The sequence below is a fragment of the Panthera pardus genome, unplaced genomic scaffold (assembly GCF_024362965.1).
Source record: "Panthera pardus isolate Hobbes unplaced genomic scaffold, ASM2436296v1 HiC_scaffold_24, whole genome shotgun sequence".
Lineage (NCBI taxonomy): Eukaryota > Metazoa > Chordata > Mammalia > Carnivora > Felidae > Panthera > Panthera pardus.
In genome coordinates, this window is record NW_026526810.1 from 89103396 (window position 1) to 89125523 (window position 22128).

At 39.7% G+C, this 22128-nt stretch overlaps 2 protein-coding genes across 3 annotated transcripts; both read left to right on the top strand.

The window, feature by feature from the left end:
- The first annotated feature begins 2491 nt into the window (after positions 1-2491).
- LOC128773006 (uncharacterized) lies at positions 2492-4741 on the top strand. 2 transcript variants are annotated; one of them, XM_053889382.1, is made up of 2 exons: positions 2492-3631; positions 4484-4741. In XM_053889382.1, exons 1-2 carry the CDS (start codon positions 2503-2505, stop codon positions 4738-4740), a joined length of 1386 nt encoding a protein of 461 aa, XP_053745357.1. In that variant the 5' UTR covers positions 2492-2502; the 3' UTR covers position 4741. The 2 variants fall into 2 exon arrangements, with proteins under 2 accessions (XP_053745357.1, XP_053745358.1); XM_053889383.1 differs by having other exon boundaries at positions 4317-4601.
- Positions 4742-4988: 247 nt separating this feature from the next.
- Positions 4989-6647, top strand: LOC128772834 (endogenous retrovirus group S71 member 1 Env polyprotein-like). Its single transcript, XM_053888732.1, has one exon. It carries the CDS (start codon positions 4989-4991, stop codon positions 6645-6647), a length of 1659 nt encoding a protein of 552 aa, XP_053744707.1.
- The last annotated feature ends 15481 nt before the right edge of the window (positions 6648-22128 follow it).

Here is a 22128-nt window from a genome sequence, read left to right on the forward strand (position 1 = left end):
TCACCTGCACCAGAGGAAGAAGAAGAAACTTACCGCCCGCCGCCCTATAGTTCTCGCTCAAAAAATACAAGTCAGGATGCTTCAGATCAGGAGGCAAGCCCGAGTCAGGACACTTCCCTGAGCCCATCTCATACCCGGTCAGGGACTCCCTTTCATCCCCCTCCCACTGCCCTACCCCTTCGTCCAGGGCCACCCCTGCAGGGTGAAGTCCGACCCTTTATGACTTATGTACCCTTCTCCACTAGCGACCTTTATAATTGGAAGCTTCAAAACCCCTCGTTCTCAGAGAAACCCCAAACATTAATTTCTCTTCTTGAAACTATATTTGTGACCCATCAGCCAACCTGGGATGACTGCCAGCAGCTCTTGCAGGTTCTCTTCACCACTGAGGAGCGAGATAAGATCCGTCGTGAGGCCCAGAAATTAGTGATGGGGCCAAATGGGCAACCCACCGTGGATCCTGCTGTGCTGGAGGAAGTTTTTCCTTCCTTGCATCCTGAGAATTGGGACCCAAACACCCCTCACGGTAGGCAATCATTAACCCTATTTCGCCAGACTCTACTGGGAGGTCTCCGAGCGGCCGCCCGCCGGCCCACAAACATGTCTAAGGTAACAGAAGTAATTCAGGGAGCTGGGGAAAGCCCCTCGGCCTTCTTAGAAAGGCTCATGGAGGCGTACCGCACCTTTACCCCTATTGACCCTGAGGCACCTGAAAATAGAAGGGCATTAAATCTGGCTTTTGTCTCACAGGCAGCCCCAGACATTCGGAAAAAGTTACAAAAATTAGATGGGTTTGAAGGAAAAAATTTATCTGAGTTAGTTGAAATAGCCCAAAAGGTTTTCAACAATAGGGATTCTCAGGAAGAAAGACAGACAAAAAAAATTAAGCAGGGTGGTGGCAGCCGTCCTGGATGCCCGTGAGGGAAGAGGACCCAGAGCGCCCAAAGAATTCTGGTCTGAACAAAAGAAAAAAAAGATAAACAAAGGGTTAAAGTGTCACTGGGAAAAAATCAGTGTGCATATTGCAAACAAGAGGGACACTGGAAAAAGGATTGCCCCAACTTAGCCCAACGCAAAACTGGGCCACCCCAGGTATCTGTGATGGGAGTCGATTTCGACTGACGGGGCCGCGGCTCGGTGGCCCCTTCTGAGCCGTTGGTTACTGTTAATATAGGGGGCCAACCTAAGACCTTCTTGGTGGACACTGGGGCAACCTTTTCAGTTTTAAAACAAGATCCTGGCCCCACCAGGCAAGGGGCAACCCTGGTGCAAGGAGCAACTGGGTCCCAGACTTGTAAATGGACCACTGAACGACAAGTAGATTTAGGCCATAAAACTGTTACACATTCTTTCCTAATCATGCCTGAATGCCCCTACCCTGGATTACTAGGTAGAGACCTACTGCATAAACTAACGGCTTCTTTGAAATTCACTGAAGGGGGTATGCATATTAAAGTCGGCCAGGATGGCCCAACAACGGTAATGGTGACTGTGCCACTTTGGGAAGAGGGCCTGCTCACTCCAGTGCCTAATGAAAATGTTCATGCAGTCGATCCCCTCCTTAAAAGCCTCCAGGCGGATTTTCCCCAGGTATGGGCTGAAACTAATCCACCTGGGCTGGCAATTCATCAAGCTCCCATAATAGTGGAACTTAAGGCATCCGCACTTCCGGTAAGACTAAAACAATATCCCATGTCCCGGGAGGCTAGGCGGGGAATCGCTATTCACATCAAGCGTTTGCGCGACTCTGGCATTTTGATCCCATGCAAGTCGCCATGGAATACTCCGCTTCTTCCTGTCCGGAAGCCTAATTCATCCGATTTCCGGCCAGTTCAAGACCTAAGAGCAGTAAACGCCAGGGTAATGGACATTCATCCCACTGTACCCAACCCTTATACTCTCCTTAGTCTGCTTCCCCCTTCTCAGGTGTATTATACAGTTCTGGACTTAAAAGATGCCTTCTTTGCCATCCCGCTGGCCCCACAAAGCCAGCCACTATTTGCATTTGAATGGACTGATCCTGAAGAGGGAAAAGCCGGACAGCTCACCTGGACGCGACTCCCCCAGGGATTTAAAAATTCTCCTACTCTTTTTAATGAAGCCCTGCACCAAGATTTAGAGCCATTTCGGATTTCCAACCCACAGGTAACTCTATTGCAATATGTTGATGATATCTTGCTGGCGGCCCCTTCTCATTTAGAATGCCTGAATGCCACCAAAGGACTCTTGAGTCTTCTACAAAAACTGGGGTACTGAGTGTCAGCCAGAAAAGCACAGGTCTGTCGTACTGCAGTGACCTATCTAGGTTACAACCTTAAAAAAGGTAAGCGCTACCTTGGTGAACAAAGAATTCGGGCCATACTCGATATTCCTCAGCCTAAAACTCGCAAACAAGTCCGCGAGTTCCTTGGGGCGGCAGGCTACTGCAGACTATGGATACCTGGCTTTGCTGAACTGGCAGCCCCTTTGTATGCCACCCTCAAAGGGTCTCCAGAATCCTTCATGTGGGGAGAGACTCAAACCAAAGCCTTCCAAGCTTTACGAGATGCTCTCATGACCCCACCAGCCTTGGCCCTGCCAGATCCCACCAAGCCATTCCATTTGTTTGTAGCCGAAAAAGGGGGGGTAGCCAAGGGAGTTCTGACACAGCGCCTAGGACCTTGGCGCCGACCAGTGGCTTATTTATCAAAACGGCTGGATCCAGTTGCTTCCGGTTGGCCCCCATGCATTCGACAAATTGCTGCCACTGCGCTTCTAGTTAAAGATGCAGACAAACTAACCTTAGGGCAAGCATTGTCTGTCACGGGGCCCCATGAAGTGGAAACTTTACTGCGGGCTCCCCCAGAGCAATGGCTGTCAAATGCTCGGATTACCCAATATCAAGCATTGCTACTTGACCAGCCCCGAATACGTTTTTGTGCTCCCACAACCTTAAACCCAGCCACTTTGCTGCCTGAAGGACAGAATCCCCCTCTACACTCTTGCCCAGAAACCTTGGCAACGATCTCGTCCCTCCGCTTTGATCTTACGGACATTCCTTTACATGACCCTGATATCAGCATGTTTTCAGACGGCAGTAGTTTTGTGTTTCAAGGGCAAAGGTATGCCGGTGCTGCGGTGACGACAGACCGTGAAGTTTTATGGCAACAGACCCTTCCCCCAGGAACTTCAGCCCAACGCGCAGAGCTCATCGCACTAACAAAAGCCCTAAAACTTGGAAGAAACAAGTCAGTTAACATTTATACGGACAGCCGCTATGCTTTTGCAACCGCGCATGTACACGGATCCATTTATCAAGAGCGTGGTCTCCTCACAGCAGAAGGCAAGGCCATCAAAAATAAAGCTGAAATTTTAGATCTTCTAGCAGCCATCTGGGAACCTGCGAGGCTGGCAATCATTCACTGCCCGGGACATCAAAAAGGCAACTCCCTAGAGGCAGTCGGAAATCGCCTGGCTGATGCAGCAGCCCGAGAAGCTGCCCTAACTAAAAGTGAAAGTGCCTTGGAGCTACCGATCTTGACAGAGCCCCTGCTTCCACTGGAGCCCAGTTACACTCCTAAAGATTTGGAGTGGATTTCCAGAAAAGGGGGAAGTAAGATGCCGGGACAAAAGTGGTTTCAGGATCCTGAAGGTAAGATCCTCTTACCCGCGGCACTCGGGCGGCGCATGGTGGGTCAGCTCCACCAAGGGACTCATCTGGGAAAAACGAAGATGGCGGAATTAGTGCGGAGAAAGTTCAGGGCACAAGGGCTGGGAAAAGAGATTGAAGAGGTGGTTGAAAGATGTGTAAGCTGTGCCCAAGTAAATCAGGGTGCAAATAGGAAGGTTTCAGAAGCTAAAAGAGATAGAGGAATTGAGCCAGGCCGCTTTTGGGAAGTAGATTTTACTGAGATTAAACCAGGGAAATACGGATATAAATATTTGCTTGTTTTTGTAGACACCTTCTCCGGGTGGGTCGAGGCATTCCCCACTAAATCAGAAACGGCTCAGGCGACAGTTAAGAAATTATTAAATGAAATAATCCCTAGATTCGGGCTGCCTCTGAGCATAGGATCGGACAATGGCCCGGCCTTCACGGCGCAGGTGTCCCAGGGTCTGGCCCAGGCATTGGGAATAGATTGGAAATTACACTGTGCATATAGACCCCAGAGCTCGGGTCAAGTAGAAAGGATGAATAGGACCCTAAAAGAGACCTTAACCAAATTGTCCCTTGAGACAGGCGAAAATTGGGTTGATGTCCTGCCTTTTGCCCTTTTGCGAGCGCGTTGTACTCCATTTGTCAAGGGATTTTCCCCTTACGAAATTTTATTCGGCAGACCTCCACCTATCCTGCCGAGGCTAGGAGACGATGTAATGGAACAGTTGGAACAGGACCATTTGCTGGCTTCGCTCATGGCCCTGCAACATGTACAGAAGGAAATAACCAGGGCCTTGAGAGAAGCCTTCACTCATCCTCCTGTTCTTCCCCACCCCTTTCAACCAGGAGACTTAGTCTGGGTCAAAAGGCACGAGCCTAAAACCCTGGAGCCGCGCTGGAAAGGACCACACACCGTGATTCTGACTACACCCACGGCCGTGAAGGTAGATGGTGTCCGAACCTGGATTCATCACTCTCAGGTTAAGAAAAACTGTGTGAAGGCGGGAACAACCCAGACTGATGCAGAACCAGATAACAAAGAGCAATGGAAGGTTCAAAGGCATCCAGAAGATCCTTTAAAGCTAAGACTGATGCGGGAATAATAATTTTCTGGGTTTGTATGGTGATAAGTGTGGGGGACTGTATGGAATTGCATCCCCTATCTTTTTGGCCATACCAATGGGAACTCAGGGACACTGTCACGGGAAAGGTGATAGCATCTAATACCTCTTCCACTGTGCCTTGTTTTTTGTTTGATTTATGCGACTTGGTGGGGGACTCATGGGGGACTCTAGTTACTAATTATAAACAGCCAACGGGCTTCGCTCCTCCGGTCCCCGAAAACCCCTATATGGTTACCTATGGATGTGGACACAGGGATCAAGAACAAAAATTGGCTAACATACCAGGGTTATACAGTTGCCCTGCAAATAGAAAGGTCGAATGTGAAGGAAAAGGCCAATACCATTGTGCAAAATGGGGTTGTGAAACGCTGGCCCCCTGGCTGACAGGACAGGGCCATGATCCCTTAATCACCCTCCTTAGAACTCCAGATCTCAAATGTAAGACTCAAGGAAAATGTAACCCAACAAAAATATGTTTAAAAAAGGTTTCTAGTTCCAGTACCTTTTCCTCTTCCTGGGACACTGGACACACTTGGGGTCTCAGGATGTATGCTCCAGGAGTTGACAAGGGCATTTCCTTTACTATACAACGGGTTAAAAGAAAAACTCCACCCAATCCGGTAGGGCCAAACAAGGATATGATTTTACACCCCCCACTCTTTCCGACTGTCCCTTCCCAACCTACCCCGCAATCGGGTGCCCCCACAAAGTTGGAATTACCAACTACAGGTCATATCCAGAACCCGTTCTCCCCTGAGACGCATTGGCTAGATGTAGTAGATTCTATGTATGCTTGGCTAAATTCATCTCACACCGAGATTGTACAAGATTGTTGGCTGTGCTTAAACCCTAAACCTCCATATTATGTGGGAGTGGCTACAAATGCTAGCATTGGACAAGACATAGAAAAGCATGTTGTGAAATTACTAAATCCAAGCACGACATTGTGCCCTTGGGGTTCACGACCAATTTTAACCCTAGGAGACCTCCAAGGGCAGGGTTGGTGTATAGTGTCCCAAGAATATAATTGGCAGAACTCCCCTTACAAAAACTCTTGTGCAGAAGTGTATATTCCAAGGAGTTCAGATACTGATAGCGCCCAAAATATAGCATACCGAGCCCTTACTGGAGCCTGGTTTGCTTGCTCATCAGGAATTACCCCCTGCATTGCAGCCGCATACTTTGGGGTCGGCACCCAAGAGATTTGTATCCTAGTTCATATTCTCCCACAAATATACCTATATAGCGGAGAAGCAGGGAGAGAACACTTACGTCTATTTGAAGGACATTCCAGGGTAAAAAGGGCAGCACCAGTCCTCATTCCACTCCTAGTGGGACTGGGAATTGCAGGATCCACAGCTATTGGAACTGCTGGACTCATTGTGGGGGACCAAAATTTCAAAACTGTAAGCAAGCAAGTGGACCGAGACCTAGGCTACTTGGAAACTTCAATTTCTCGGCTAGAACACCAAGTAGACTCTTTAGCTGAGGTTGTATTACAAAACAGAAGAGGGCTTGATTTACTCTTCATGAAGGAGGGGGGCCTCTGCGTGGCCCTCGGAGAAACATGCTGTTTTTATGCGAACAATTCCGGAGTAATCCGAGACACTCTCAATTTGGTCAGGGATAATCTTAGGGCCAGGGAACGTGCCAGGGAAGCCAGCAATAATTGGTATCAGAGTTTATTCTCTTGGTCCCCCTGGCTCACATCATTGCTTACAGCCGTAGCTGGGCCACTGCTATTGTTACTTCTCGGGTTAACTATTGGCCCGTGCATTATCAATTGGTTAGTACAATATGTCAAGAAGCGAGTTAGTGAAATAAAAATTATGATGATCAGGTCCAATTATATCCCCTTAGTTCCTAATGATGAATCAAGGGATTGATTCACTGACAAGAAAAGGGGGAAATGTAAGGGTTAAATTGTAGTGTAGGGCTAATGCTTAGCTTGAAAAATAACAGCTTTATGTTGACATTGAAGGTTAAGAGATAACAGCCTTGCTTTACTCTTATAAATTACGCCTCATACTCTTGTAAATTAGGCTTCACCAATTAAGGAAGCAAAAGTTCAAAGAAAAGAGCATCAGAGGCAGGGTCAAGGAGATCCACTGGTTGCAACTTAGAGGCAGAAAGTCTAAAGTAAACACCTCATTAGGCAACTGTTTCTAACTCATCTGGAAATTGTTTCTTTGTTCTGTTCCCAGGTGATGATAAAACGATGTGATCGGTTATAAAAACTCTGTACCCCGGCTGTTCGGGGCCGCACTCTTATCAAGAGTGTTGGTCCCGATCGGTCGGCCTTGCCTCTCATTGTAATAAACTTTGTTGTGACTGTCACTGGTGCCTGTAGCATTCTGTTTCAGGAGTCGTGTGGATGCAACAAGCCCACTTCCTGATTCATAGATGGAGTCTTTTTGCTATGTCCCCACATGGTAAAAGGAAGAAGGAAGTTCTGTCGGCCCCTTTTATAAGGGCAATAATCCCATTCATGAGGGATCACCCTCCTGACTAATCACCTCCCAAAGCCCCATCTCCTAATACCATCGCCTTAGGGGTTAGGATTTCAATATATGAATTTTGGGGGTATGGGGAGACACAAACAGGCCATAGGAATAGATCAGCCAAACTAAGAGGCAAGGAGATGTTATCAAAATAAATGGAAAGAGAATCTTCAGTTCTTTCCTCTTCAACTTTATATCTTTCCATAAGAAAACCTTTGAAAATTCTCTCTGATGGTTACTCCTGCACTTTCCTGATGTTTCAGAGCATTGCAGCACCAACATTAAATATCCTTTACATGGGGCAGTGAACCCTCAGCTCCAGAGTATCAACATCACTTAAATTTTTTGTGTTTTTCCCAAAGGCCAGGAAAAGTCCAAAAATTGGAACATGGCAATGTCAGAGAAAATTGAGTTAAAATGATCCCATCTCTTAGATCAGAATTACTTATGTGGCTCTAACAGCAACACCCACCTTCTCCTGACTGTATGAAAACCACTACCTAAAGAAAACACTCATTTAAGAGTGCCTTAAAACAAACAAACAAACAAACAAAGGATAGCCATTATAGATATTCATCTGTCATCTATCACATTCATTTATCGACCTTGGTATAAGTTAAAACCTGCAAATTTTTTTTAGAAAAGATATGTTACCAAATGGAATCTGTACTATGGTCCCAGTGTTTTAGCCTTTTTATTGTGGTAAATAAATATTTAATATAAAATTTACTATTTCAGATATTTTTAAGTGTTCAATTCAGTGGCCCTAGGTACATTTACAATGTTGTACAACCATCCCCACTATCCATTTCCAGAATTTTTTCATCATCCCAAACATAAACTCTGTACCCATTTGATCATAACTCCCCTTCCTCCCTCCCCCAGTATGGTCCCACTTTTGTAATAAAAGTGTGTGTATGTGTATGTGTGTGAATATATAAATATATATATAAATAAATATATAAAAAATGGGTAACTGGATTAAAGGTCACTTTTAAACTTTTTGAACGTCACAGAATAAATGAGTTAGAATAGGTATATAGCCCTTAGAAACAGCACCTGAAACCACAGTATGCAAATACTGGTGTTATAAGTATCATTTGTTTTGCTCGTCCTTATTTTTCTGTTTTTTTCTAGAGTGACTTCCTTTTATAATCAAAATAAAGGTTATTATGACATTTTTAATAACAGAAATCCCATGAAGTCACTACAAAATAGGTAAGTATCCAAATCATAAAATATGACTTAAAAAGCAAAACAACAATATAAGATATGTAACCATGCATATAAGTAAGCAAGCCTATCAGTGGAACAGTCCTAAAATACAGCAATAAAAAAGGATCTACCCAGAAAAATAGAGGTCAGGCCAAACCAGAGAACAAAGATTTGACAAGATTTCACCCCTTGCAAGTCTGTTTCTGAACAGTTTCCCATGGTCTCACTAGGGTCTACCCATTATGCTCTTGCATCATCCATGGCCTGATTTCTTTTAGCTGTGATTCATTTCATATCAACCCTGGGTCCAGGGCTAATTTTTCAGCTACACAAAGAAATATAGTAGCACAAATCCTGATTAGGAACTTCTGAAAACGCAGGATTTCCTGTGTGCACAGATCAGCAGTGTTGAGTTCTGTCAAAAACGTAGGCCTATATCTTCTTTTTCTTTTATTCTTCAAACATATTCTGTCTCAGTGCCCACATATTCTATGTACATTACTCTCATTTACTGCTGCTCTGAATGTGAGCATTTTATAGTCAGTGGTGCAACGCTTATATCCTCCATAGATTCCTCTTCAATACGTGTAACTGACTCCAACTCTTTAAAATGTAGCTCTTTACACACAAAGGTGTTGAACACAGCCATTTGTATCATCTCTGCTAAATTATACAGTTTCAGCTTTATCATGAAATTTTAAGACTACTCAGGAAGTCACTAAATTATGTGTTCTGCTTACCAGAGAAAGAGGATACGTCATCAGGGTCTGATACTTTAACACTTTGGGGGCCTAATGTCTTATTCAGTCCTTCTTAGTGACGAATCCAGACCATATTTGCATTAATAGCCTTAACCCTAGTCACAGGTTTAATTTGTTTGAAACTATATTTAGGCCTTTGGGAGCCTCTATAATGAATTTCATTAAATGGAAAGATTATATAATGTACTCTTTTATGATTAACTAACTCTGTATAAAGATGGTAATTATAATTAAACTCATAATTTGACTCGTGTCATTATAATAATTAATCAAGTCATTTTACCCCACAAGTGTTCAAAAACTGCAATGTATGTGAAACAGAAACAATTCTAAATCACCAAAAAAATGCAACTTTCCCATACATTTCAGAAATGCTCCAGTCTTCTGTCAGTCCTTTTAGCTAATGGCCACTTCCCTGACTCCCCTCCACTTTTCATTACTTAAAAGATGACAATACTTTTATCTAGAACATCCTCATTTCAGATCGGAGGGACTGTATAGCTTAGGCATATATGATGTTTTTGCTTTTAACAGAGAGGATTTGCTACTTTCCTCAGGTTATTCAACTTTGCGTGTGTGGTCTGTGGCGACAACATTAAATAAATGGGCAGTATTAACCAGAATCCCCATGAAACCCACTTTCAGAAGTATGACCTGATAACCTGGTGAAAGCATTGGCACTAGACAGCATAGAATTTCCCCATTTCAAAAATGAGAAGGAAGACTCAGGACTCACAGCAGCCCAGAAAAACCCACACAAATGCTCCCCAGGAATTACAATTAACCCCAATGAACTGCCACATTCTAGGCTTTCAGAGGATTTATCTGAAACATCACTGATCATAATGCATCCCTGTCCCTGCACAAGTTTACAGTAACAGCTGCAGGCCAAGGAAATGCTACAGGCAAAACAAACAGTAGCATCATTATGACTATTTTTAGCCTGCAGGATGGAGTCAGCCCAGGGCTGCTGGTTGGGCTCAGAGCCCAGGTACTCAGGCGTCAGCATTCCACAGCACAGCTGAGCAGGATCATTTCAGCAACGAGTCAGGATCCTTCGGAAAACCCTGACTGAGCATAGCATCCTCTATGAAATTGTTATACTCATATTTAAGGAAACAGTACAAGGCACAGTGTGAATTCTGTGGTACCAAAGGTTTTCCCATCCAAACCACGTTCCTGGGGGACACAGGTGTATAGTGAACACACATGACATTTTGGCTTTTTTTTTTTAATTTTCTAGCCCTACTTACCTTTCAAAATTTAGCTCAAACAATGTCTTCTGCAAGAAGCCTTTCGCACTCACCTACCCCAAGCATTTACCATGCTGTGCTGCGATCCATGACTATAAAAGCCTTTCAAGTAAAAAACCATCTTTCATTCATCTTTGTAGCCCCAACACTTAGCACAACGCCTAACAGGACCTAAAATAATTGGTTTACTGAATGAATAAACAAACGTCCTTTCCAGCTCTGCATCCAGGAAGATTGAGATAGGCCAGATACCCAGCACAGCCTTCACAAATGAGGAAAAGGACAGCTAACTCTGGTGAAAGTGGGGAAGCTTAGGAAAGTGCAGAGAAAGATCCACTTGGCTCTATAGGACAGGCCCAGGATGAGCACCGATTAATAAAAAGGAAGGACAAAAGAAGGTTTCGCTTATTAACTTTGCCCAGGACTAACCTGGGGTTTTGTAAGGTAAGTTAAATATGATCAAGCTTAGACTTTGTGGAATGACCTTAAACAGAATGACCTTATATCAAGATTTCTAAAAGTCCTATATACACTCTAACAATCAGAAGGGGCATCAAATCTTAATGATATATTTTAAAAATACTTAGATTTACAGTTCGCCTTGACCATGTGGTTCTTCAGTGTCCTCAATGGGGCATTACTGCTCCACCTTAGAAGTATTTTGGAAATTTGTGGGGGTTCTTGATCTTCTAGTATAAATGTTCCTGTGCATTACATACTGAAATGTATTTTATTATTACTTACTTTTCCTTTGTATTTCCCTAAATTACAATTTTCTATTTTCAAATCAAGTGTACCTAGGTTTTATTATCTATATATTTTTTAAAGAAAGTAAAGAGAACATTACATATTTTCTATGTAAAAGCTCAGTCTCATTTCCAGGCATCCCAGAAAATGGACCAAGAAAATGTGGAATGGGTAATGCACACTGTACTTGACTTTCTTCGAGTCTTCATGTCGCATATCCTTCAGCTACAAGGAAGCTTTGCCCCCGGAGACTCCACCTAGAACTCTCAGACAAGGATGTTATGCTTCAACATTTGAGACAGATGCTAGTGACTATCATGTTGTCAGATCTGCTAACTTTGGAGGCAGAGAACAGCTTATGCCACTGTGGAGATCAAGGAAAGTCCAGAGGTTGCACTTAAATTTGTCCTTGAAGAACAGAATAGCAGGGAGGAGAGTTCCAGTTCAAAATGACATGGTAAGAAGACTCTAAACTCACCTCCTCCATGGACACATCAAATTATATCTATTAATAGAACAACTCCCCATGAGGAACTAAAGGTTGGCTGAATAACCAAAGACAGAATGGTAAGAGTACAGTAAGAGATATAGAGACATGGTAACAAAGAGTATACTCACCCCCCAACACTACAAATAGCAGTGGGAAGGGATAGTACTGAGGAACTGGGAACAGATTCCTCCATCTTTGAGCACAGAAGAAACAAAAAACAAAACATACAAACAAACCAAAAAACACCTCAGGTTTAAAAGAGTATCTAGTGTACAAAAGAGACAACACTGGAAGTCTATCAAGTGGCAGAGGAGCTACAAGAAAGCTCTCTAGGTTAGAGGAACTGGAGAATGATATGGTTTATGTTCTCATCCCCACCTTGGAAGCCTAGACCACAGCAGGGTTCAGACACCATGGCAGGTAGGTCTGGTATGCTTGTGAATTAAGTGAGCCCAGAGTCCACAGACACACAGCAGCTCTAAGACCCTCTGGGACACAGAAGAAAAGCCATAGTTTAGAAGGGCTAGAGAACTGTGGGAACATTCTCTCCCTCTTCCCTTTAAAAGCCCAGACCAGAGCAGGGCCCAGTTCACAGTGAGCTTGCAACCTCAGTGAATCCAAGGACTACAATCTCACACCAGCCACCCCATGGTGCTGGGGCACAGAAAGCAAGCCATGTTTCTCTGAAAGTTTTGTTGTTATTGTTTCTGTTGTTTTTACTTCTTAAATTTTTTAATTTTTTTCATTTTTCTTTTGTTTTTTTTTTCTTTCTTGTTCTTTTTATTCTTCTCCTTTTTCTTTTAGTTTTCCTTTTATTATTTTTTTCTTCTCTCTGTAAAAAGCCATGGTTTATATACAGCCACAGCTCTGGCAAGCCAGCAAAAGTCACCATGCATACAGTCTGCATAGGAATCACCAAACACAAGACCACTCCCTTCAACTTTAGGAAAAGTAGCCATTTCACCTAATCCATAGAAACACGGGAAGTCAAACAAAATGAAAAGACAGATGGATATGCTCCAAAAGAAAAAACCTCAGTGAAAGAATTAAATGAAACAGAGATAAGCCATATGTTTAAAAGAATTTAAAGTAATGATTACAAATATATTCATTGGGCTAGAGAAAAGAATGGAAGAACTCAGTGCGACCTTCAATAAAGAGATAGAAAGTATTAACAAGAATCAATCAGAGATGAAGAATAACTGAAATAAAAAACACACCAGAAACAATCAACAGTACACTAGAGTATGCAGAAGAATGTATCAGCTATCTGCAAGACAATGTAATAGAAAGTACACAAGCTGAAGAGCAAAAGAAAAAAAAAGAAAAAGAAAAAAAAATTAAGTGAGGATAGATTAAGAGAATCTTGGACAACATCAAGCAAACAATTATTTGCATTTTAAGGGTCCCAGAAGAAAAAAAGAGAGAGAGAGAGAAAGGGGTAGAAATCTTAATTTAAGGAATAATAACTGAAAACTTCCCTAACCTAAGAAGGGGGGGAAAAAAAAAAAAAAACAAACATCTAAGTCCAAGCAGCACAAAGAGTTCCAAACTAGATGGACTCAAAGAGAGGTCCACACCATGATGGATGATAATTAAAATGTCAAAAAAAAAAAAAAAAGATAAAGAGAGAATCTTGAAAACAGCACGAGAGAAATAAAGTTACCTACAAGGGGAAAAACTTGTAAGACTGTGAGTGGATTTGCCAGCAGAAACTTTGCAAGCCATAAGACAGTGGCATGATATACTAAAAACACTGAAAGGAAAAAATCTACAGCCAAGAATACTCTACCCAGTGAAGTTATGATTCAGATTTAAAGGAGATATAAAGAATTTCTCAAACAAAATAAAAAGGAGTTTATCACTACTAACCAGCCTCACAAGAAATGTTAAAGGGATTCTGTTAAGTGGAAAAGATAATTAGACATAAGAAAAATATAAATAGAAGGATGTAAAATATGACAACACATACATAAAATGTGAAGAAGTGAGTACAAATAGAAAATGAAAAAGAAAAAAGTTTTTCTCTTGTTTTTTTTTTTCTTTTTTATACAATGTGTTTGAACTTAAGTGACCATCAAATTAATAAGGACTGCTATTTACTTAGGATATCATATGTGAGCTTCATGGTAACCACAAACTCAAAACCTAAGATAGACACACAAAACATAAAGAGAAAAATAGCCAAACAAAACATTATAAATCCTCACTGATCACAAAAAGAGAGAGCAAGAGAAGAAAGGAACCAAGAAGATCTACTAAAACAACCAGGAAACAAATTTTAAAATGGCAATATGCACATGCCTATCAATAATTACTTTAAGTGTAAATGGCTTAAATGCTCCAATCAAAATACATAGAGTGGCAGAATGTATAAAAGAAAAAAATCTGTATACTGCCTACAAGAGATACACTTCACACTTAAAGACGCATACAGACTGAAAGTGAAGGCATGGAAAAACACTCACCATGAAAATTGAAGCAAAAAAAAAAAAAAAAAAGAACAGGCGCAGCAATACTTACATCAGACAAAATAGACTTTGAAACAAAAACTATAATAAGAGACAATGAATAGTATTACACAATGATAAATCTAACAAGAGGATGCAACAACTGTAAATATCTATACACCCAATGCTGGAGCACCTAAATATATAAAGCAAATATTAACAGACATAAAAAGATAAATTGATGGTAATATAATAATAGTAAGAAACTTTAACCTTCCACCTACATCGAAGGATAGATCATCCAGACAGAAAATCAATATGGAAACAAGGTCTTTCAATGACATACTGGACCAGATAGACCTAACAGATATTTATAGAACATTCCATCCAAAAACCATAGGATACCCATTCTTTTCACATGCACAAGGAACATTCTCTAGAACAGATCACATATCAGGCCATTAAAAAGGTCTCAATAAATTTAAGAATATTGAAATCATACCATGAATTTTTACTCACCACAATGGTACAAAACTAGAAATACATCACAAGATTGGCCCCCCAAAAAAATTCACAAACACATGGAGACTAAACAACATGATACTATACAACCAGTGGGTCAATAAACTATCAAAGAATAATTTTAAAAAATACATGGAGACAAATGAAAACCAAACACAAAGTTCCAAAATCTCTGGGACACAGTGAAAGCAGTTCTACAAGGAAGTGTATATCAACATAGGCCTACCTCAAGAAACAAACAAATAAAACCTCCGTCTAATCATACACCAAAAGGAACTACAAAAATACGAACAAACACAGGCCATGGTGTGTATAAGAAAGGAAATAATAAAGATAAAGGCAGAAGTAAATGATGTAGAGATTAAAAAAAAACAGAAAAAAAATCAATGATACTAAAAGCTTTTTTTTGTAAAGATAAAATTGGCAAACCCTAGGTCAGACTTATCAAAAGAAAAGTTGACAAAAACCCAAGTAAGTAAAATTAGAAATAATAAAGAAGTAACAATTGATGTCACAGAAATAAAAAAGGATTGTAAGAGAATACTATGAAAAAATGTATGACAACAAACTGGACAACCTAGAAGAAATGGATCAATTCCTAGAAACACACAACCTTCCAAAACTGAATCAGAAAGAAATATAAAATCTTTTTTTGTGTTTATTTATTTATTTTGAGAAAGAGAAGGAGTGCAAGCAGAGGAGGGGCAGAGAAAGAGAAGGAGTGAGAGAATCCCAAGTAGGTTCTGCCCTGAGAGAGATCGTGACCTGATCAAGAGTTAGACACTTAAATAACTGAGCCACGCAGTTTCCCCAAAATCGAGTATCTTAACAGACCAATTACAAGTAAGAAACTGGAACAGGTAATCAAAAAAAAAAACAAAAAACAAAAAATAAAGGTGAAGGACTGCATGCTTTCACAAGTGAATTCTAACAAACATTTAAAGATCTGATACCTATTCTCCAACTATTCTGAAGCAGCAGCAGCAGCAGGAGGAGGAAAGCTTTCAAATACATTCTATGAGGCCAGTATTACCAGATACCAAAACCAAACCAAATCACTACAAAAACAATAAATAAATAAAATAAAACCACAGGGCAATAGCCCTGATGAACACAGATACAACAAAAATCCTGAACAAAATACTATCACACCACATACAGCAATACAGTAAAAAGATAATTCACCCCAGAAATGGGATTTATTTCTGTGATACAAGAATGGTTTAATATTTGCAAATCAATAAACATCATATCCACATCAACAAAATTAAACATAAAAATCATGTCATCATCTCAATATGCAGAAAAACATTTGACAAGATTCAACATCTATTCGTGATAAAAACTCTCAATAAAATGGGTTTAGAGGGAATATTCCTCAATACAATAAAGGCCACATATGAAAACCCCACAGCTAACATTATCCACAATGATGAAAAACTCAAGAGTTTTCCCTCTAAAGTCTGGAATACAATAAGGACATCTACTGTCACCACTTTTATTCAATGTAGTACTAGCAGTCCTAGCCACAGCAATCAGACAAAAAAAATAAATAAGAGGCATCCATATTGGTAAAGAAGTTAAACTGTCACTGTCTGCAGATGACATAACTCTATACATAGAAAATCCTCAAGATCCCACCAAAAAACTACTAGAGGTAATAAATGAATTCAGTGAAGTGGCAGGATACAAAATAAATACACAGAAAGTGGTAACATTTCTATACATTAACAATGAAGTCACAGAAATAGAAATTTAAAAAACAGCACCATATACAATTGTAACCCCCCCCCCCAAATAAAATATCTAGGAATAAACTTAACCAAAGAGGTAAATATATTTACTCTAAAAACAATAAAAAATTGATGAAAGAAATTGAAGATGAGACAAATGGCAAGATATTCCACATTCATAGATTGGAAGAATTACTATTATCAAAACGTCCTTATTACCCAATCTACAAATTCAATGCAATCCCTATTGGAATACCAGCAGCATTTTTTGCAAAACTAGAAAAAATATTATTAAAATTTATATAGAACCACAGAAGACCCTGAATAGTTAAGTCAACCCTAAGAAAGTAGGTATCACAATTCCACATTTTAAAATACACTACAAAGCTATAATAATCAAAATACTAGGGTACTAACACACACACACACACACACACACACACACACACACACACACACACACACATATATATATATAGATCAACAAACGGGTTAGAGACTCCAGAAATAAACCCCCATATATACAGTCAATTAATCTATAATAAATAGGCAAGAATATACAATGGGGAGAAAAGTATTTTCAATAAATGGTGCTTGGAATACTGAACACCCACATGTAATGTAAAAGAAGAAACTGGACTACTTTCTAACAACATACACAAAAATAAGCTCAAAATGGAGTAAAGACCTAAATGTGATACCTGAAACTATAAAAATCCTAAAAGAGAACTCAGGCAGTGATTTCTTGGACATCAGCATAGCAATATTTATATTTTTATAGATACCACCCCAAGGCAAAGGAAACAAAAGCAAAAGTAAACTATTGGGATTCCATCAAAATAAAATACTTTTGCAATGCAAAAGAAACCATCAACAAAACAAAAAGACAATCTACTGAATAGAAGAAGATATTTGCAAATGATATATCCAATAAGGAGTTAATACCCCAAATAGATAAAGAACTTCTACAACACCAAAACAAAATCTGAGTAAAGAATGGGCACAGGACCTGAAGATATATTTTTATAAAGAAGACATGCAGATGGCCAACAGACACATAAGAAGATTTTCGATATCACTAATCATCAGAGAAATGCAAATCAAAACCTATACTACCTCACACCTGTCAGACTGGCTGAAATCAAAAAGACAAGAAATTAAGTGTTAGTGAGGATGTGGAGAAAAAGGGAACTTTGTGCACTGTTGGTGGGAATGTAAATTGGTACAGTCACTGTGAGGAAAAAATATGGAAATTCCCCAAAAAATTAAAAATAGAAATACCATATGACCCAATAATTCCACTATTGGCTATTCACCCATGGAAAACAAAACACTAACCCAAAAAGATATATGTACCCCTATGTTTATAGCAGCATTATTTATAATAGCCCAGACATGGAAACAACCCAAGTGTCTACCATAGCTGAATGGATAAGGAAAATGTGGCATGCATACACACACACATACACACACACACACACACACACACACACACACACACACACAGTGGAATATTACACAGCCATAAAAATGGATGAGATCATGGCATTTGAGACAACATGGATGGACCTAGCGGGTATTATGCTAAGTGAAATAAGTCAGACTGAGAAAGACAAATACCATGTGATTCCACTCAAATGGAATCTTAAAGAATAAACTAAAAGCAGAATCAGAACTATAAATACAGTGAACAACAACAACAAAAATACAGTGAACAAACTGATGGTTTCCAGAATGGTGGGGAGTGGGGCATGGTCAAAATAAGTGAAGGGGAGAGGGAAATACAGGTTTCCGTTTATGAAATAAGTCATGGGGGGGGGGGTCAGGGGGAAAGGCACAGTATAAAGAAGACAGTCAATGATGTTGTAATAGCAATGTAATAGGGCAGGTGATAGATACCCTTGTGGTGAAAATGGCATAATGTGTAAACTTGTCAAACCACCAAGTGTACACCTGAAACTAATTTAACATTGTAAGTCTACTATACTCAAATAAAGGGGACAAAAGAATAGCACTGTTAGGTTTTCCCTACTTTTCTTTCTTCTCTTCTACTAAAAAAAAAAAGTGCAAAGAATTGTATCAATCATAATCCTTTGCCTGTAACACACCATTATCACTGGTCCACACCAAAGGATCCAAATCTCTTGACCAAGATAGTTATAGCAGAACAGAATCTTATTCCAGGATTAAATAACAAAGCCACTACAAAGCTAAAATTACATAAATCTAATTACCTTAGAAGTTTCCTTACTTACATCAAGCATAAAGTACACTGTACATGATTTTCATGAATAACCCTGAATAGCAATTATTATGCATATCAAAGTTTTACAATAATAGAAGAAATTTAAAAATCATCCATGCAGACTTCTGATTATTTGAACATTTCTGCTGTTATAACTCTCAAATGCTTGGCAGCCAATGGGGATGGGTGGAGACTTTCAAAATATTCTCACTTTCCTGTAAGATTTATTCAATTCTGTTTTTCTTAAGACTTCTTAAGGGTTTTTCTTTCTTTTTCTAATCTTAGAATACTTTTAGATGTACAAAAAAGTTGCAAAAATTGTACAGTGAGTTCCCATGTATCCCAAACTCAGTTTTCCCAATTATTAACATCTTATATTAGTGTGGTACCTTTTTCATAATTTATGAACCAATATATCAACACACTATTATTTATTAAAATTCATAATTTTTGCACATTTCTTTAATTTTGTCCTTTTTTTGTTCCAGGAGCTCATCCAAGATTCCACATTATATTTAATTATCATGTCTCCTTAGGTTCATGTTGGCTGTAATTTTCTCAGATTTTCCTTGTTTTTGATAACCTTGATGTTTTTGAGGAGTACTGGTCAGGTATTTGGTAGAATGTTCCTCAAATGGGATTTGTCTGATGTTCTCCTTAAGATTGACTGGCATTATGGAGTTTTAGAAAAAACAAACAAACCACAGACATAAAGTGCCACTCTCATCACATCACAGCACATCATCATGATTTATAACTGTTGGTGTTAACCTTGTTCCCTAAGCTGAGGGTTTATCATGTTTCTTCCATGCAAAGCTATTGTTTTCCCCTCTTGACATATGGCAGGTACTCTTTGGAAGAAAATTATTCATACCACACTTAAAGAGTGAATTATGATCATGATCCTCCTCCTTGAGGACACATTATCTACATAAATTATTTGGAATCTGCACAGATCTATTTCTCCATTTATGCAATCACTCATTTCAATCACTATAGAGTCATGAATACTTATTTTATAATTTGATACTGCTTTATTTATGGCATTGCTCCAATGGTTCTAGCTTTGGCCATTGCAAGAGCTTTCAGTTGGCTCCTGTGTCACTCTGAAGGGTTTTTTTCCCCTCTTGTAGCATTTCCATGCTTTTTAACAGTACAAGACTACAAGATATTCCAGGCTTCTCTGATTCAAAATTTTATGGATGATTCTAGCTTTCTCTCCTTGCTTGTCTATAGCCTCTCATTCCACCAGTAAAAAGAAACTTGCTCCCAACATCAGCCAGTGTTCAATTTGAAAATACATACATGCATAGTGGTTCCAGGGTTTTTTACCCATACCTCAGTGGGAAACTATTATCAACTAGAATACAGTGCTTGTATGCATTTCCAGTTGTCATCAACCTTTCATTCTCCATTCATTTCCAAAGTTACTTAGGTCATCAGCTTTTCCTCTCACCTCCATTGGTGAGGTTATTTTTTACATTTTTTAAAAAATTTTTTAATGTTTATTTATTCTTGAGAGAGAGAGAGAGAGCATGGACAGGGGAGGGGCAGAGAGAGGGAGACAGAATCTGAAGCAGGCTCCAGGCTCTGAGCTGTCAGCACAGAGCCCAGTACGGGGCTCAAACTCACAAACCATGAGATCATGACCTGAGCTGAAGTCGGACGCCCAACTGACTAAGCCACCGAGACGCCCCATTTTTTTACATTTTAATATAGTTATATTATTTCATCACATTCTGCATTCCATCCCAGAATTCCCCACCTTCTTAAACCATTTTTTTTAAATTTGCATACAGTAGAGTTCACTCTGTGCTGTTAAATTCTTTAGGTCTTGAGAAATGTATAGTGTCATGAATCCAGTGTAACGGTATCATATAGAATAGCTTCCTCACCCTAAAACCTTCCTTGCACTTCATCCACTTAATTCTTCTTCCTTCCCCAAATTCTTGGCAACCCTTGATCTGTCCATCAGTTCCAAGTTTTACTTTTCTCAGGCTGTTTTGTAAATGGAGTCATACAATATCAAGACTTTTCAGACTTGTCTCTTTCTCCTGGTAATATGCAATTAAGCTTTTTCCATGTTTTTGCATAGCTTGATAGTCCTTTCCTTTTTATCGCTAAATACTTTTCTATAGCACGAATGTATCAGTTTTCTTTTTTTTATCTATTCACCTATTGAAAAACATTCTAGTTCCTTCTGGGTTTGAGTGATTATGAATAAAGCTGCTATGAACACCCACATGCAAGTTGTTACATGGACACAAATTTTCAAATCAATTGAGTAAATGCCTACTAGCACAATTCCTAGGTTGTATGGCAAGACTATGTTTGGCTTTGTAAGAAATTGCCAAACGATATTCCAAAATGACTATACCATTTTGTTCTCCCACCAGCAAAGAGGAAGAGTTCTTATTGCTCTCCGTTTATGGCAGAAATTGGTCTTGTCTGCTCTTGGATTTCAACCATTCTAATATATGTGCAGCGGTAGCACGTTGTTCTTTTAACACAAAAATAATGTTGAGCATCTCTTCACATATTTATTTGCCATCTCAATACCTTCTTGGGTGAGGTGTCTGTTCAGATCTTTTGCCAATTTTCTTATTTTTTTGATACTTTTGAATTTTAGGAGTTTTGTAGGTTTGGGATGTCTTTTATCAGATATGTGATTTGTAAATATGTTCTTCTAGTCAGTGACTTACTGTTTTATTCTTTTAAGAGTGTTTCATAAAGCAAAGTTTAATTTAAATAATGGCTAACTTATCAAATAACCCAAGGTCACACAGACTTTTCTCCTATATTTTCTTCTGGAATTATTATAGTTTTGCATTTTTTATTTAGACCCATGATCCATTTTGGTTAAATTTTGTGTGGCTAGGTTCTATGGGAGTTAGGGTTTTTGCTTTGTTTTCACATGTGAATGCCCAGTTCCATACTGCAAGCTGCTCTAAGGAGCTGGGAGTGGAAGAGTGAGGTGGAGGGATAATGCTGGTTGAACTAAGAAACTAAAACCAGTGTATGAATTAAATGAATAAATGATGTGACCCTACTGTGCTCACGATGAGGATATTTTATCTTTCTCCTTTTACAGCTCCTCCAGGGAAGCCATGTGGTAAACAAGCTTCAGAAGGCCTACTTCAGAGTTCTCATTTGCCTCTGAGAAAAATGCCTCCCTGAACTACTTCACAGGGCTGTTTTAGAGGACAAAAGGGATTATGAAAAATTAAGGCACTTTGAAAAATCCAAAGGCCAGTACAAATGTAATTGAACATGCACGACTTTAAATGAACACTCTTCCTTTAAGCTCCCTTCCTACACTGTGTCTGGGAGGAAGAATCATTCCCTTCCTTACCGGAGAACTTTTCATCATATAAACATTCAATATAGAGAGCATTTCCATGTCAGGCTGAGGCCTGATGTGCTCTGATTGGCATTCTCTGCAGAGTATTT